The sequence below is a fragment of the Ovis canadensis genome, chromosome 1, assembly GCF_042477335.2.
Source record: "Ovis canadensis isolate MfBH-ARS-UI-01 breed Bighorn chromosome 1, ARS-UI_OviCan_v2, whole genome shotgun sequence".
In the NCBI taxonomy this organism is placed as follows: domain Eukaryota; kingdom Metazoa; phylum Chordata; class Mammalia; order Artiodactyla; family Bovidae; genus Ovis; species Ovis canadensis.
Window position 1 is genome coordinate 22582617 of NC_091245.1, and position 17810 is coordinate 22600426.

General features: G+C 38.8%; 1 protein-coding gene across 1 annotated transcript in view; it reads left to right on the forward strand.

Moving 5' to 3' along the window:
- CMPK1 (cytidine/uridine monophosphate kinase 1) overlaps positions 1-9836 on the forward strand; it is a 35969-nt gene extending 26133 nt beyond the window's left edge. The window contains exons 2-6 of the mRNA XM_069558613.1: positions 1036-1182; positions 5170-5322; positions 6623-6699; positions 6934-7030; positions 8748-9836. Of these exons, the coding sequence (XP_069414714.1) occupies positions 1036-1182; positions 5170-5322; positions 6623-6699; positions 6934-7030; positions 8748-8789 (516 nt within the window). The 3' untranslated portion in view covers positions 8790-9836. The remainder of the gene's footprint in view (positions 1-1035; positions 1183-5169; positions 5323-6622; positions 6700-6933; positions 7031-8747) is intronic.
- The last annotated feature ends 7974 nt before the right edge of the window (positions 9837-17810 follow it).

Consider the following 17810-nt stretch of genomic DNA (forward strand, 5'->3'; position numbering starts at 1 on the left):
ATTATGTAATAGTTCAACTATCACCCTATACCCTGACCTAATACATCATTTGTGAATCCTCAGTAATATAGTCATCACAGTCATACTACTGGCCATACTACTACTGTACTACTGACCGTTTGCAATGTATTCATATCTGTTATCTCACTTAAGTCATTTGATTGGTCTATCTGAACCTCTAAAGTGAATACATATGCATGCACACAAACATATATATAATAATATAAGATGGTATGTGTATACAGGACAAAAATGTTTGCCAATTATTTAAGTATCTTCATGATGGCAAGGAGATAATTGTTGGCATTTTACATACATTATCTCATTTAATCATCACTACTAAATTGTAAAATAGGTATCTGTATTCCCATTTTACAGACGAGACCTCTCTAGTCACATCTAGAGAGGTAGGAAATGAACTGATCTCGATGGAGAGACAGTGATACGCTAAGACACTATTTAATTGTGTGTCCACTCTCCAGAGTGGTCAGGAAAGCTAATTTTGTGGAGGGGTTAGGACTTGTACTGTTTACTGAGAAAAATAACAAAGCAGAAGAATGGGGTTTGTGTAAGTACTGACAAGTACAGTTTAGATGTATTGATTTTAAGGAAGGAAAGGAAAGATTTTACAGAAGGTGGGTACAGCCAACTGTGGTAAGATTTGGGGGGATTGCCTTGAATTATATAGATTTTTTTAGGCCTTTCTTTGAATATTCTTGATTACATTTAAACTTTGTATTTGTGAAGGTATATAATGAAATAATCCTTGAATAGTTCTATAAATTTTGGGATGATTGCATGATTTTGAACATTATAGCTACCATGCCCTATGTAGGTTAAGGGTATTTTGTAAGCAAACAGGATTGTATGAAATCTCTCTAAAATTTTTCCTTATTGTTTATTATATAAGCAAAGCTTGTTTGTTGTAGAAAAATTAGAATATAGAAATTTCTATGAAGGGAAAAAAGCAATAGTCCTATCATATCACTGGGTTGAATGTATTTTGATTTTTTTCTATGTGTTTTTTTCTTTCAGAAATATGGCTACACACACCTTTCTGCAGGAGAACTTCTCCGTGATGAAAGGAAAAACCCAGATTCACAGTATGGTGAACTCATTGAAAAGTACATTAAAGATGGAAAGATTGTGCCAGTTGAGATAACCATCAGTTTGTTAAGGAGGGTAAGGAGTGTGAATGCCAGCCAGTTTAAACCAACAAGGAAATGAGAAATTAAATCTTCCCTTTCTTTGAGTAATGGAAAAATTAGAGTATTGAATTTCTTGCTTGTGGAGGGTGGTCATGGTATTCGAGAATGGCAGAACTGGAAATTCTGCTTTCACCTGGGAAGAAATTGGACGGTAGGAAACATTCCCTACCTTGGTCTAGGATCAGCTACAACTCAACATCCATATGTGTGCCCTTGACCCTTCCCAGTGTGCTGATGGTCCACCCTCCTTCTGTTTCCGTTTCTCCTTCCTTTTCTCCTCCTCTTCTTCTCCCCCCTCCTCCTTTCTCTTTTCTGTTTCCTTTCTTCCTTCCCCCGTCCCTCGCTCCCATGACCCTCCCATTGTTGCCATTCTCTCAGTTGTGATGTTTCCTTTTCTGGTACATTCATCACCATCTTCAGTGCGAAATGCTGAGACTTAACAGCTATCAGACTAAAATAGGTCCCATCTAAAAACCAGATACATTGGGTCTACATGACTCTCCACTACATATTCTCAAGATTATAGTCTTTAATAGGTATTTTCACATACAAGAAATGTGAAGGAGAAATGGATAAGTGGGAACAGCAATAAATAGTTGAAAGTTGATGGAAAAGAGATGTATGAGCTTCTGATTGGAACCAGAGAAACTTGAAGAGTGGCTCATTCACACACATTCTTATCTCTTGTCTCAGAGATTAGAGTAACCTGCTACTATTCATAGTAACAAAATCCTCTCCTTATTCTCTGAGTGTAATGCCCTTTCTCTACTTTTATGCCTAGTTGTGAAAGAGTAGTCTATATTTTTTACTTTTTTTCCGTTTCTGCTCTTCAGCTCTTGGCTCCAAGATTCTATTTCCATCTTCACTTAAGCTACTCTGATGTTACCAGTGATCTTCTCTATCAAATCTGGGGGGTATTTTCAGTCATTTTCCCTTCACCTTGCTGTCTTTTTGAGACTCGTTCCTCCTTTGTTCTCTGTGACACAGAGTCTCTTGATTATCTTCCTCCTTCAGGGACTGCTATTTCTTAGGTCTCCTTTGATAAGTCTTCTGTAAACCATGATGCTTCTCAGGTTTCATCCTTGGTTCACCTCTTATTTTATACATTTCTTGCTGGATGGTGTTATCCATGCCCAAGGTTTTCCCTGTGCTAACCATACCAACGGAGAAGGCAATGGCACCCCACTCCAGTACCCTTGCCTGGAAAATCCCATGGACGGAGGAGCCTGGTGGGCTGCAGTCCATGGGGTCGCGAAGAGTCGGACACGACTGAGCAACTTCACTTTGACTTTTCACTTTCGTACATTGGAGAAGGAAATGGCAACCCACTCCAGTGTTCTTGCCTAGAGAATCCCAGGGACGGGGGAGTCTGGTGGGCTGCCGTCTCTGGGGTCGCACAGAGTCGGACACGACTGAAGCAACTTAGCAGCAGCAATGATACCAAAATCTGTAACTCTAGCACAAATCTTTTTTTCTGAACTCCACATCTATGTTTCTAACTATTAGGCATCCATCTGAGTGTCTCAACGAGTGTCTCAAAATCATCATGCCAAAGGCTGACTGTATCATCTAAAATGTGATCACCCTTTATTTCCTATCCTGGTTAATGGTTCTGCCATCTACTCAGCTGCCCAGGCCAGCAATCTGGGATCTATCCTTTATTTCCACCTCTTCCTCACTTTCCCAAATCTGTTCAGTGAGTAGATCCTTTCAATTATCTTTCTCTTTACCCTCTCTTCTATTTAGCATTTTTTCTTTATTACTACTATCATCTTAATTCAGATCCTTTTTTTTTCTTACTTGGACCATCACTAGAGCCTTATCATTAGTCTTTTGCCTTTGATCCATCTTTGTCCCCTGATTCATCCTTTATAGTGTGGTCAGAGTTTGTTTTTTTTTTTTTTAAGGTGATGGGAACATGTTCTTCTACTGCTCACAATTTCTCAGTGGTCCTGTATTGTTTGCAGAATAAGAACCAAATGCTTAGTGTGGTGCAGCAAGTTCTTCACTGATTTTGGCCCTACCCACTTTCTAGTCTAGCTTTACCCTTCTAGTCTAGCTTCTTGAGAGGAAGGCTATGACAAATCTAGATAGCGTATTAAAAAGCACAGACATCACTTTGCCAACAAAGTCCATGTAGTCAAAGCTATGGTTTTTCCAGTAATCATATATGGATGTGAGAGTTGGACCATAAAGAAGGCTGAACAGGAAAGAATTGATGCTTTCAAATTGTGGTGCTGGAGAAGACGCTTTGAGAGTCCCTTGGACAGCAAGGAGATCAAACCAGTCAATCCTAAGGGAAATCAACTCTGAATACTCATTGGAAGAACTGATGCTGAAGCTGAAACTCCAGTAGTTGGGCCACATGATGCGAACAGTCAACTCGTTGGAAAAGACCCTGATGCTGGAAAAGATTGAAGGCAAAAGGAGAAGAGGGCGGCAGAGGAAGAGATAGTTGGATGGCATCACCAGTTCAATGGACATGAACTTGGGCAAACTTGGGAGATGGTGAGGGAGAGGGAGGCCTGGTGTGCTACAGGCCAAGGGGTCTCATGGAGTCAACATGATTTAGCGATTGAAAAAAACCTTTCTAGTCACATCTCCTGCCACTCTCTACATGCATCCTGAGGTTCACCTCTGCCAGCTTATTTCAGATTCATCAATGCTGGTATGCTTCCTCATTTCTGAGCCTTTAACATCCAATTGACACATTCTGGAGTACCTTGATCCCTGCCTGCCTGCCATTTTATTATTCAGAATTCAGCTTCACTGCCATCCCTTTAGTAAAACTCTTTCTGGCGGTTTCACAGGTAGTTTGTGCTGGCTTCTTGGTTTTATCACAGCATCCTTGCATACCTCAGTATAGAACTTAGCACACTGACCTACACATATTTGTTAACCACTGGACTATAAGCCTTCCAGAGGCCATGACCTTGCTCTTCATGTTCCGTGATGGTTAAACCTTGAATGAGTGTATGTTGAGTGAATAGAGTATCAGTGTGCCTTTTCAGATATCTTCTACTACCATAGTTGGGATAAAATGCTATAGCAGGGACACACAGCATTCTGTGAAAGTTTTGTGAATATTGGAGATGCTAGAGGCTAGGATAAAGCCAACCCTAGATAAAGGACTTTACATCCTGACAGCCATTGTTCTTGAGGAACCAGGATTGTTTGAGCACTGAGGGAACTGGTTGTTGGTTTGCTTTAGAATAGAGAGTCCTCTGGAATTTGCCAAAGTCATACATCTGTGCTTATCCCATGGTGGTTGATAGTGGAAAGAATTTAGAGATTCAAGATCTGTATCTCCCATTCACAGATTTCCACATTCTACCTGAATTCAGACTTTGGCAGAGGATGGTGAAATAATTTCTTGCTATCTTTCTGAATGTATTGTTTCTCTTGCTACCTGTGTTTTGGGATAGCCAGTGGCATTTAGGTTTAAATTACCTTCAGTTATGGGAAAAAAAAAAAAGTATTGACTCCTACACTAATAATTAATGCTAACAATCTCTTTATATGTCCAAAGATTTTTGCAGTTGTACTTGAATTACTGCAGAGAATCTGAGTACCTATAGAAGCAGTGTACTTCTTACCATAGCTAAATGACTTGGGAAGAGGAAAAGGAAAGTAAGATATGGGTCTCTAGTGGCTGGAGCAAGAATATTGATTAATGCTTATTTTTCTTTTCTTGCTGTTAATAATTTCATGAAAATAATATATGCTTACTAAATAAAAATTTTAAACTATAGAAAAAAATGTGTGTATGTGTATAAAATGGGAAAGGGATACATATCCATAACTCTTGCTGGCTGGAGGCAAACATGTTATTTCCTTTAAATTTTTTTTTCCTGTGTACCCTCCAGATTTACAATTTAAAGAATAATAATAAAACATACTCTGCTTAAGAAATTGCATTTTGTTAATGTAGCATTGAATTCACATCTTCCTTTTTTCTTAGGAAATGGATCAGACAATGGCAGCCAATGCTCAGAAGAATAAATTCTTGATTGATGGGTTTCCAAGAAATCAGGACAACCTTCAAGGCTGGAATAAGACCATGGATGGGAAAGCTGATGTATCTTTTGTTTTGTTTTTTGACTGTAATAATGAGGTAATGAAAATCTTCATCTGCCAACATGGGCTTTTAAACAGCTGGTGGTCAACTATTAGAGAAAAAGAAAGTGATTTATTTTACTTACATTTACATTTTATATTGGCAGTAGTATTTTTTAAACTGGTAAGTTGGATGGACAGAACAGCACTGTCTTACTGTTGAATTATTGAAAGCTGTTTGGCATCAGCAACCTTGTGGGCCTAAAATTTGCCTTATTTTCAAAATGACAAGAGCTTGTTTTGTTTTAAATTAAGAATTGACTCATATAATAATATTAGGTAATGAAGCTGCACTGTTACTTCTTGAGTAGACACTATTATCAGAGAGTATCTTGCCTTAGAGTGTTGCTTAGTGGAAAAGAAACACATTTTGGGAACGTTGGGGAATCTTTCTTTTTTAAAGAAACAACTAAGATAGCCTGATTTGTCTTTTAAGAGTGAAATGATACTGAAAAAAGCAGGAAAGAAGACTTTTTCTTTCTGGCACTTCTAAATAACATACTCAGACATACTTTTGAATAGCTGAATGAATTTCTTGGAATCCTTTCTTTTTGAGGGGAGGGGGGAATCATTTAATTAAAAGACCCGACTCTGTTTGACAGCTGTAATATAAACTTTATTAAATTAATGCCAACAGCCTGAAAGAATAAGAATCAGCAGTAGTGCCTTGAAGGAAGTTGACTATTCTTAAGTTGAATTGCAAATGTGCTTGTGGTAGAGAGACTTGCTGCAGCTTTTGAGTTGTTTTAAAACGTAACTCTCTTCTTCCAACCCCCAAAAATATGTTTTCACTTATTCTTCAAAGTTACTTTTAGAATGTTACCACAGCTTTATAACTAAGGAATGTTTATTCACGATTAACAAGGGATACTTTATTCAAATGCAAATATGTTGACTCAAATATTTAGATATTTATGGAATTATTGAAAATAAGCAAAAATGGAACAAAGTTTGAGGCATGTAATTCATACCTAATAAGTTAATAATATATCCTAGGTGGAACCATACACATATAGAGATCATCTTTTTATTGCGGTTTGAAAAAAAAATACACAGGAAAAACTGAGTCATGAATGAATTCTTATTATGCTCTGTACTTATTTAACCTAGTTTATATAAATTGAACCACATGTTTCAACTTTGCATGTTGATTAATGAATTAGACACATTGGGTTTAAAGCAAGGTTTTGTTGGTAATCTCTTCAAACTTTCTTCTCTTTTCAGGTTTAAAAGATTGCCAAAAGACTGCCAAATTAATATCTTTTAAAAAATAACTTTTTATATATTTCTGTTTTTAGATCTGCATTGAACGATGTCTCGAGAGGGGAAAGAGCAGTGGCAGAAGTGATGACAACAGAGAGAGCTTGGAAAAGAGGTACTTTGTGGTTCTTACCCATAGCCACTGTGCCAGTTTGGAACTTGAGTAACAGATTCAACTCTTAACGCATTTTGGTCCAGAAAAAGAAAATGCCACGCTTAAATATAGAATGGCTTGTCTAAGAAGATGATAAGGGAGGGTGTCATTTGGATTTTATTCTGTATTGTCCCCTGATCTATAACCAGGGAGAGAAGTATACTTAGGACCTTGCAATATCTGGTTCTTTTGCAGAATTCAAACCTATCTTCAGTCAACAAAGCCAATTATTGACTTGTATGAAGAAATGGGAAAAGTCAAGAAAATAGATGCTTCTAAATCTGTTGATGAAGTGAGTACCCCTAGCCTGCCTAAAAGTAAAGTAAAATGTGATTTTGGGCGGGGAGGCAAGCAGTATGCAGGATAAAAAGAAATACAATGTTATGACAGATTATTTTGGTTTTCAGAACACTGGAGACTGAAGGAAGTGCTAAGCTTTTTCTTTTTTTTCTAATTGAAATATGTATGTTTTATTGATTTACAATATTGTGTTAGTTTCAGGTATATTTTTGAATAGAGTCTAAAGTGGGTTTTACAGTTTCAGACTTGTTCTTTGTAAGAAGTAGGTGGTTTATTATTTCCAACTTTTTTTGAGCACTGGAAAATTGGCATCTTCAGAGCTGTGATTTGGACCGTGATCATTTTTTAAAAATCTGTAACATGAAATCATCTAGCTGAATTGCCCCAACTGTTTTCACCACTTCCATCCTTCCAGAGTATGTAGCTCCAGAGGTGCAGGCTTTCCACAACTCAACGCTTGTCTCTTCCTTCATGAATCAGTGGTCCCTGAACTGTGGTTTGCAAGCCTTCAGTGTTCAGTCACTATTTTCAGTTTCTCTTAAGTTCTAGTGTCTCTGATTCCCTGAATCATCTTCCTCTGGACCTTTTTTTTTTTTTTTTTAATTTGCTTACTTTTGACTCTGTTGGGTCTTAGTTACGGTCGCAGGATCTTTCATTGGGGCATGCAGCGTCTCTAGCTGTGGTGCATGGCCTCTCTAGTTGGAGTTCATGGGCTCAGTAGCTGCAGTGCACAGCTTACTTGCCGCGTGGCATATGGGATCTTAGTTCCCCAACCAGGGATCATGCTTGTGTCACCTACATTGAAAGGTGGACTCTTAACCCCTGGACCTTTTTTTTTTCTTCTGTATATCATATAGTCATTTCTGACTTATTATCCGTGTCCGCTTCCTATAAAGGTGAGGTAATAAAAGCAGAGATATTACTTTGTCAACGAAGGTCCGTCTAGTCAAGGCTATGGTTTTTCCAGTGGTCATGTATGCATGTGAGAGTTGGACTGTGAAGAAAGCTGAGTGCCAAAGAATTGATGCTTTTGAACTGTGGTATTGAAGAAGACTCTTGAGAGTCCCTTGGACTGCAAGGAGATCCAACTAGTCCATCCTAAAGGAGATCAGTCTTGGGTGTTCAATGGAGGGACTGATGCTGAAGCTGAAACTCCAATACTTTGGCCACCTCATGAGAAGAGTTGACTCATTGAGAAAGACCCTGATGCTGGCAGGAGGAGAAGCGGACAACAGAGGATGAGATGGCTGGGTGGCATCACCAACGCAATGGACATGAATTTGAGTGAACTCTGGGAGTTGGTGATGGACAGGGAGGCCTGGCATGCTGTGATTCATGGGTTCACAAAGAGTCGGGCACGGCTGAGCAACTGAACTGAACTGAATACATTAGAAGACATAGTGTTTTAGAATCAGAACCAGGAAGATAAGGCACTTTAGTTTACTTTCTATCATGTTATTGGTAGCCTGTTAAGAAGTTTGTTTTGTCCTAAAAGCACTAATAAAATTGAAGCATCATATTCATAATTTTATATGTATTGTTTATGATATTATACTACTATCTAAAGTAAAGCAGATGAAACTAAGAAATTGTTTTTTAATGATCCATTTTGAAAATTAATATAAAATTTACTGTTTTATCAGGTACTTAGCCATATGATGTTTTAACAATATCTGCTTTTTTAAATTATTATCTTTTTTCCATTTTAGGTTTTTGATGAAGTTGTGAAGATTTTTGACAAAGAAGGCTAACTCTGAACCTGAAAGCATCCTTGAAATCATGCTTGAATATTGCTTTGATAGCTGCTGTCACAACCCCCTTTTAAGGCAATTTTAATGTTTCATAATTATATCTCAGTTAATGACTGGAAAGTATGTAGTAAGACAAATTAAATTTTTTATCTTCAATTAAAAACATTTTTTTTGTTGATCACGGGAGTAGACAGTGAATTTGAGTCTAACTTCATCTTAGCTATGGTGCTCACAAAACAAAGAAGGGTATTAACTAGTTCTTTGTTTTTATTCAGAAAGAATATCCCTATATAGTTTGTGCCTTTTGTGAGCAAAACTTTTTAGTATGTGTGAATATCCCTCTAGTAATTGCAATATGTTTGAATTAGGGATTCCCCATGTCTTCTTTCCCTTGCAGGTTTTAAATTTCCAACCTGCGTAAGTGAATTTGTGGACCAAATTCCAAAGGAACTTTTTGTGTAGTCAGTTCTTGCACAATGTGTTTGGTAAACAAACTCATAAAATTAAGTCTTAGAAGTGTTTTAGTATTTATCAAATAACTGACTGTTTCCTATAGAAAGGTAAGAAAATTTAGACTTTGTTTTATTGCAGCTTGTACAAAGTTGTGTGACAGGGCATAGTCTTTGCTTCCAGGATTGGGATGGGAGCAGTAGGGGTTCAAAGCCTGGTAGAATTGTCAGCTTTATTCTGATATAAATTTGAGGGTATTGGTCAGGGATCACATCTAACGACGTGTTCCTTTTGCTCTATTATATAATGTTGTTAATGATTAAACTGATCTTAACAAAATTTGTAGCATTGGAACCTTGAAATGCATGTACTTAGATTTATAAAAGTGATTCGGTTAGTGTTTTAGTAATACTTCAAAATGTTTCTGTTTATTTTTTAGATTAAGTATAGGGTTTAGTACAAAGCAGAAGAAATTTAATGGTTAAATTTTCCATTTGTATTTTATTGTCTTGAATACTTTTTTTCATAGTTGTTTAAGAAGATTTAAAAATCATTGCACTTTGGCCAGAAAAATAATAAATTTATCTTATAAATGTTTGATTCCCTTCCTGGCTACTTTTATTCAGTAAATTTTTTTTTTTTTTTGGCATCATGTTGAAGAAAAAGGTAGAGAATTTTTAAAGAGCTATACAATCCAAAGGAATTTTCTCTTAAGTTTATTCTTCCTTTAAAAATCTCTGAAAAATTTGTTTTCTCCTTATCTTTTTCTGCCATCACTAATGCAGAGTGGTATCCAAGGTTCTTAATATGAGATTTATTAAAATATTTCTCATTTTCAGCACTTACACTGTTTGGTATATGGAGTTAAATTGGGCAAGGAATTTAGACTTTGTATAATTAGATTTTATATTTAAAGTCATTGGGAATAGTGAGGACAGTTTATGGATGTTCTTATATTGTAATAGGTTTATTATTTCTATTATGAAATTTACTTTATTAATGATGAATTTGCAACATACCATAGAAAACAAAGTATCCATGAGTACTGTAACATAATGACCACTAAAATCTGTGTTAAGATTACCTTGGTTTCTTGGAAGAGATTGTAAAGAATTCTTATCTACTGATTTAGTCTAGCCAATAGTAAAGACTTAAGATTTTTGAGACCATTCCTACTCATATAAGTGAAGAAATCCCCATCTGATGGGAATCTAAATATTTACATTGATATCGTGAAAGCAAACTAAGGTTTTTAAGAAGACTGCTGAGACTAGGTGCTTTACTTCCTTTCATTAAATATCTTTCTGTGGCATTTAAGAACAAAACCCCAGAAACATGGTAATTAAATTACTGAATTATGAGGCTTTGCTTTTCAAGTAGGAAAACATGTTACCAATATTGAGTTTAGGAGCTGATTGAGATACATCTGACTTCACTTGTTTGGTCGTTCCCATTTATTAAAGATAGTTATCAAGACCCTTTTGACTTTAAGGATCCCAAAGAAATCCTTGCTGTTTTTTAGAAAAATTAGCCAACATTATTTTCATTCAGTGATACTGGATGTGTATGAATTAGTTAGTGAGTAATCCCAATAAATTTTGTGCTATGGCCTTTGCCTTTTGCTGGTTCAGATTTCTATTCTCTCAAGCATATTGAAGATCAAGAAGTATCATATTTAGCATGTGAGTCCTCAAAGGAAAAGCAGAGTTCAGAATCCAAGAGAATTTTCTGCTCTGTGTGTTATGCTTATGTGTCTTGAATTAAACAGAAAGCATGACTTTATCCTGTTCTTTCAAGACGTAATCCAGATTGAGGCACAAGTAGCCTAATTCATTACTGGCCTGCAATATCAATTGCTGTCTCTTTGAAGGGGAAATTGGCAGCAAGCAATGTGTATCAGGATGCAGGTTTTTTTGTGGGCCTATAGCTTTGTCCATGTAATTTAAGTGGTTGCCTGACATTCCAGTGGTCCCTGGAGGTGATAGTGGCTGACAGGATTGGCCAGACAAGGTCAGCGTGTTTTCCCTGGAGGTTTGGTGCTTCAACTACAAATATTGACTAATTGCTTGCCTGGAGAATCCCAGGGACGGGGGAACCTAGTGGGCTGCCGTCTATGGGGTCACATAGAGTCGGACATGACTGAAGCGACTTAGCAGCAGCAGCAGCAGGGCATAGTGCTACAACTTATACTCTGTCTTCCAAGAGTTTTCTGTATGAAACTAAGACTCTGATATGGATAGACCTTCAGAGGTTTTCTGTTGGCTAACTTGTCATTCTTACGTAGCTTATTGCAGTTTTCCATAGCCTGCTTTCATACTTCAGCTTAATTAAGTACTCCTTAATTCTGAACATTTTTTTTAAATGAAAAAAAGGAAGTTAATTTATCGTACACCAAAGGAAAAGGCAAAAATGGTCCTAATCACTTATCCCTTTATTTCTTCATCCCTGATTTCATATTCTCTTGGATTTAAGTCTAATTTCCTTTGAAAAGATATGGTTATTTTGATTGTGATTTTAATTCTGAACCCTGGCTAAGTTCTGGGGAGAGCTGAAGGAGTAAGTTGAATTTCTGGCTACTGTACTATGCTCTGTGTCAGCCATGTCAGCTGCAGGCTATCACCAGGGCTCAGACTTTATGGGATCGCTGCCATCTCATTCATTCTTTAAGAGGCTTTTATGACTTTGCCTAAAACCCAGGCATAAGAGAAGAGTGCTCAATTATTTTGTGCTATTGGGGGAGACAAGGGTAATAAATCAGCATTTCTCTAGGTAGTGAGGTTCTTGCAGTCACAGGAAATTGTTTTTTATTTTGTGATACATTTTGAGGTAACTTCATGCAATTTCCTAACACTGGCTTTTGACACCAACTGTTGAGGTCCTTTAATGGACCGGAACCTGGTGGTCCGGAGTCGACCGATAAGAAAGTAAAGGAGAGAGAAAGAGGCTGATATTCCTTGGTTTACGCAGAAAGCCAATAAAGCCCCTGCACGGGGCTTGCTCTGTTCAAGAAGGCCTCAGGCACCCTCTCGATGGGGTGAAGGTGCAGAGCGCCTTCTCGAGAAGGTCTTAGAAGCCCGGGCAGGAAAGTGAACTCAGAGAGCCTCTGTGCTCCAGGGGATCAGCCTGAAAAAGAGAGGGAGAGAGAGAAAGACAGACACGGGGTCCAGAACTCTGATGGAGCAAAGGTGTTTTAATCACCATGGTGTGGGCATATGTATTGTCTTACAAGGTAGTTATTCTTAGCAAAGATAAAGATTAAAATTCTAGACTTAAAAAACATAGGCGATCCATATTAAAGAGAGAGAAAGTTGTAAACAATCACTTTTACTGTATGGTTCACTAGAAAGAAGAGGGTACTTATCACTGTATAGAAAAACTAATGAAGGAAATACCTGGATTCTTCAGCCCCTGGGAGAGGCTTGCCTCTCTTCTTAATTCCTGAGTATTCAGGAATTAATAAGGAGCAGAGAATTCCTGACAGATCCAAAACAGCACACAGGAAGCCTCCTGTTAAATGCTTCCTGACAACCAACCAGAGGAAAAGCAGGTTACTATATCCTAACACTAATGGGAGATAACCCTAAGAAACTTGAAGAGCTGTCTTCTCCACAGTGAAATCAAGCAGTCAAGCACATACTGTGGAAATAGTAGATGTATTCTCATTTGGTTGATTAACCACATTTAAATTGAGAAAGTAAAATTCAAAAAAAGCCACGTATGGGACTTTTCTGGTGGTCCAGTGGTTAAAGACTGTGTTCCCACTGCAGTGGGTGAGGATTCAACCCCTGGTCAGGAAATAAAATCCTACATGTCTCACCAACCAAAAAAAAAAAAGCCATGTATGTGAGCTTTGGGAAGACTCATATAGTTAGTTTTAAAAGGCTCCCTGGAAGAAATATACTTTCAGTAGCAGCGTCTATGAAATTAAGGGGGGAAAATTGCTACAGTGGACTCAGGATGGACTTCCAAGAAAACTCCTAAATTGGGTAAGTTTCCTTCAGTTTAGTTCAGTTCAATTCAGTCGCTCAGTCGTGTCCGACTCTTTGCGACCCCATGAATCACAGCACGCCAGGCCTCCCTGTCCATCACCAACTCCCAGAGTTCACTCAGACTCACGTCCATCGAGTCAGTAATGCCATCCAGCCATCTCATCCTCTGTTGTCCCCTTCTCCTCCTGCCCCCAATCCCTCCCAGCATCAGAGTCTTTTCCAATGAGTCAGCTCTTCTCATGAGGTGGCCAAAGTACTGGAGCTTCAGCTTTAGCATCATTCCTTCCAAAGAAATCCCAGGGCTGATCTCCTTCAGAATGGGCTGGTTGGATCTCCTTGCAGTCCGAGGGACTCTCAAGAGTCTTCTCCAACACCACAGTTCAAAAGCATCAATTCTTCAGTGCTCAGCCTTCACAGTCTGACTCTCGCATCCATACATGACTACTGGAAAAACCATAGCCTTGACTAGATGGACCTTAGTTGGCAAAGTAATGTCTCTGCTTTTGAATATGCTATCTAGGTTGGTCATAACTTTTCTTCCAAGGAGTAAGCATCTTTTAATTTCATGGCTGCAGTCACCATCTGCAGTGATTTTGGAGCCCCCAAAAATAAAGTCTGACATTGTGTCCACTGTTTCCCCATCTATTTCCCATGAAGTGATGGGACCCGATGCCATGATCTTCGTTTTCTGAACGTTGAGCTTTAAGCCAACTTTTTCACTCTCCACTTTTACTTTCATCAAGAGGCTTTTTAGTTCCTCTTCACTTTCTGCCATAAGGGTGGTTTCCTTAGTAGTGGGTAAATCCTTGCAACCCTTTGGGGACTACAAGTAGAACTGGCCATCCCACAGCCAGAAACCAAGTTAAAACAGCGGTATCAAAAAACCCCTGGCCGCAAGGGCTTCCTGAGCCAGAGGGGAAAGACATCAAATCGGTCCAGCAATTAGTGCTGAAAAGCACAAAGCTGTTGAGCATGGCTCACCCTAGGTTGTTTATTAGTTTTATAAAGAAGCATTTTCATAAGTGGCCCCAAAGCAGCTGCCAGAACTTGGCCAGAGTACCTATGAGCATTACAGAGCTGCATCAAAATGGCTTTGTGAAAATATGCAGACAAGCACAACCATCATCCTATCCTCATCTGGGATGGTGGTCAAAATGAACACATTATTTACATTATTTGAGGGGGAATATGCTAAAGTTTCATGGGTAACTTTTAGATTGAGTTAATATTCCCACATCAAGATGACCAAGTTAAAACAGTGGTATCAAAAAACCCCTGGCGTCAAATGCTGCGTCAGAATGTCTTTGTCATATTCAGTATCAAACGTGGTTGAGCAGAGACTGTATTTATATTCCTTCCTCTGTTTAGGGCCTTTATCTAGGTCTGGTTAAATACTGTTTAGAGAGGGAGCTGACTCGAGGCTGTTGTTACTGTGTGCTAATGGAGGATTCACAAATTTAGAGGATGGGCTAGGAAGAGGGTCAGGAGAATAAAACCATTTGTATAGAGAAGTGGAGTTGATTGAGCCCTGTGCCAGGAGAAATATCAATAACCTCAGTTATGCAGATGACACCACCCTTATGGCAAAAAGCAAAGAAGAACTAAAGAGCCTCTTGATGAAAGTGAAAGAGGAGAGTGAAAAAGTTGGCTTAAAGCTCAACATTCAGACAACTAAGATCATGGCATTTGGTCCCATCACTTCAAGGCAAATAAATGGGGAAACAGTGGCTGACTTTATTTTTCTGGGCTCCAAAATCACTGCAGATGGTGACTGCAGCCATGAAATTAAAAGACGCTTACTCCTTGGAAGGAAAGTTATGACCAACCTAGACAGCATATTGAAAAGCAGAGACATTACTTTGTCAACAAAGGTCGGTCTAGTCAAGGCTATGGTTTTTCCAGTAGTCATGTATGGATGTGAGAGTTGAACTATAAAGAAAGCTGAGCGCTGAAGAATTGATGCTTTTGAACTGTGGTGTTGGAGAAGACTCTTGAGAGTCCCTCGGACTGCAAGGAGATCCAACCAGTCCATTCTAAAGGAGATCAGTCCTGGGTGTTCATTGGTAGGACTGATATTGAAGCTGAAACTCCAATACTTTGGCCACCTGATGCAAAGAGCTAACTCATTGGAAAAGACCCTGATGCTTGGAAAGATTGAGGGCAGGAGGAAAAGGGAACGACAGGATGAGATGGTTGGATGGCATCACCGACTCGATGGACATGGGTTTGGGTAGACTCTGGGAGCTGGTGATGGACAGGGAGGCCTGGCGTGCTGCAGTTCATGGGGTTGCAAAGAGTTGGACACAACTGAGTGACTGAACTGAACTGAACTACTTCGTACATGTTGGCTTTTGTAGGAGCTCACTTATTCCACCCATAATCACTCCTAGCAACAACCAATTCTTAATCAGTCAAGCAGTCTTCCTGATCATAAATCTCATTCCCGCTCCTCTCCATGAGTATTCTGTTAATGAAAATGGGTTTCAGCTGTTAAGGTGATGCCTTTAACACCATCTGTCTATTTACTTTTAACTTGTGGTTTGAGTAGTTTCATGATGTTTCTGAGTTTAGATTGTGTCTTTGACTTAAGAAAGCAGCCATTTTATAGTCATCAGCTAAATCATTCTTTCATATGATAATACACAAATTATGGCCAGTTGCTAAAATAACAGATGCAATAGGAGGCATTATTACAGTGTCTGATCACATTCATGCCAGTGTCTGCCATCTTCATTGAGTTAATTGATCACACAGCAAGCCAAATTTCAGAGATGCTAGCCCTGTGACTGAGATCAGAGAGTCGGTTAAAAATTTGGTTGTCCATTCCTTCAAAATATCTTTGAGGCAGACTTGTTAGGAATACAGTATACAACCCCTGGTTTCTAAACTGTGTTCTGTTTCTGTACAGTGCTTTTAATTATGGAAAACCTTTTTACCTTTGATCTAATTTTGTTTTCCCAACAAGGCAGGTTGCGATGATTTACTTACCAACCTGTTTCATGGGTGATTAAACTGAGATCTCAGGAGCCCAAGTCAGTTGCCCCATGATCTTTACAGCTTGATAGTTGTGAGTCTGGAGCTGGAGCCCAGACCTCTGGACCTTGTCCCATCTGCTTCCTGTCTCTCTAGTAGTCCCTGCTGCCCTGTTCTTAAGCCCAGTTTTGAAGTGTGACTCTAATAGCTTACCAGACTTCCTCTGTCACTAGCCCATTACCCTCATTCATCTTCTCTATTGCGCATATGCACAATTTATGAAGTTTTCTCAGTGTGCTTCCTGTTGATCTATGCTAGATGATAAGTGCCAGGAGAGCAGAAAGGTTGTCTGTCTTGTCATCTCTCTTTTCCAGGACCTGCACATTGTTGTCACTCAATACTTATACGTTATATAATAGTTCTTGATAAGTGGAGTCTTTGGGAAAGAAATCTCTAAAAGGTCTTAGTTGTATTTCTTTATTCTCTTAACTAACTTGGCACAGAGTATATTCTCAATAGATTTTGTTATTAATACATTTTATTGGTATTGAAAGAAAGAAAGAGTCTTCCTCAATGCCCCCTGCCTCCAATTACTTAGAAGCCGAATTAGGTGTAGAATCAGCTCCCATTGCTTAACACCAGTATGCTATTATCCCCATCATTACTATCAAGGACTTGGAAAAGCAAGCGATTCATCTTGTGATGCACCAGAACCTATACTTTTTAGTAGATTTTATTCATGTGCTTCAATTTTAGTCAATGTCTTTTAAACCTTTTTTTTTTTTTTTTTTTTAACCAATGCTGGACTTCCCTGATGGCTCAGTGCCAGTACAGGAGATATGGGTTCCATCCCTGGTCTAGGAAGATCCCGCATGCCAAGGAGCAACCAAGCCCATGTGCCACAGCTGCTGAGCCTGTGCTCCAAAGTCCAGGAACCACAACTACTCAGCCCTTGTGCTGCAACTCCTGGAGCCCGCGTGCCCTAGAGCCTGTGCTTAGCAACAAGAGAAGCCACATCAGTGAGCAGCTCACTCATCACAACTAGAGAGTAGCCCCTGCTTGCCACAACTAGAGAAAAGCCTGTGCAGCATGAGATCAGAGAGCATGTTCTAGCATGAAGACCTAGAACAGCCAATAAATAAATAAAGTTATAAATAAAACTCTTGAAAAAAAGAAAAAACAATGCCTCAGACTCCAGAAATTCTGATTTAAGGGTTCCCCAGGTGAATCTAAACCAGTGGTTCTCAAACTTTCAAATGTATCAGAAGCATTTGGAAGGATTGTTAAACCCAGATTGCTGGCCCACACCCAGAGTTTCTGTGGTTCAGTCTATTTGAGGTATGGTCCAAGAATTTGTATTTCTTTTAAAGTTCCAGGTGATGTTGGTATAGGTACTCTGAGAACCACTGTGCTAAACAGTGGCCAGAGGCAATACTGGAAATTCCCAGCCTTGCTTCTTTACAGACAAGGGACTACATGTTCTTGGTCTTTGTTTCTGTAATGCCTAGCATGGTGCTCAATGCATGATGAATTGACAAATTGATAACAACCTTAATGGAAGCTTACAGATCAAACATTTGCCTAGCCTGCCATTCCTGAAGCTCATGGG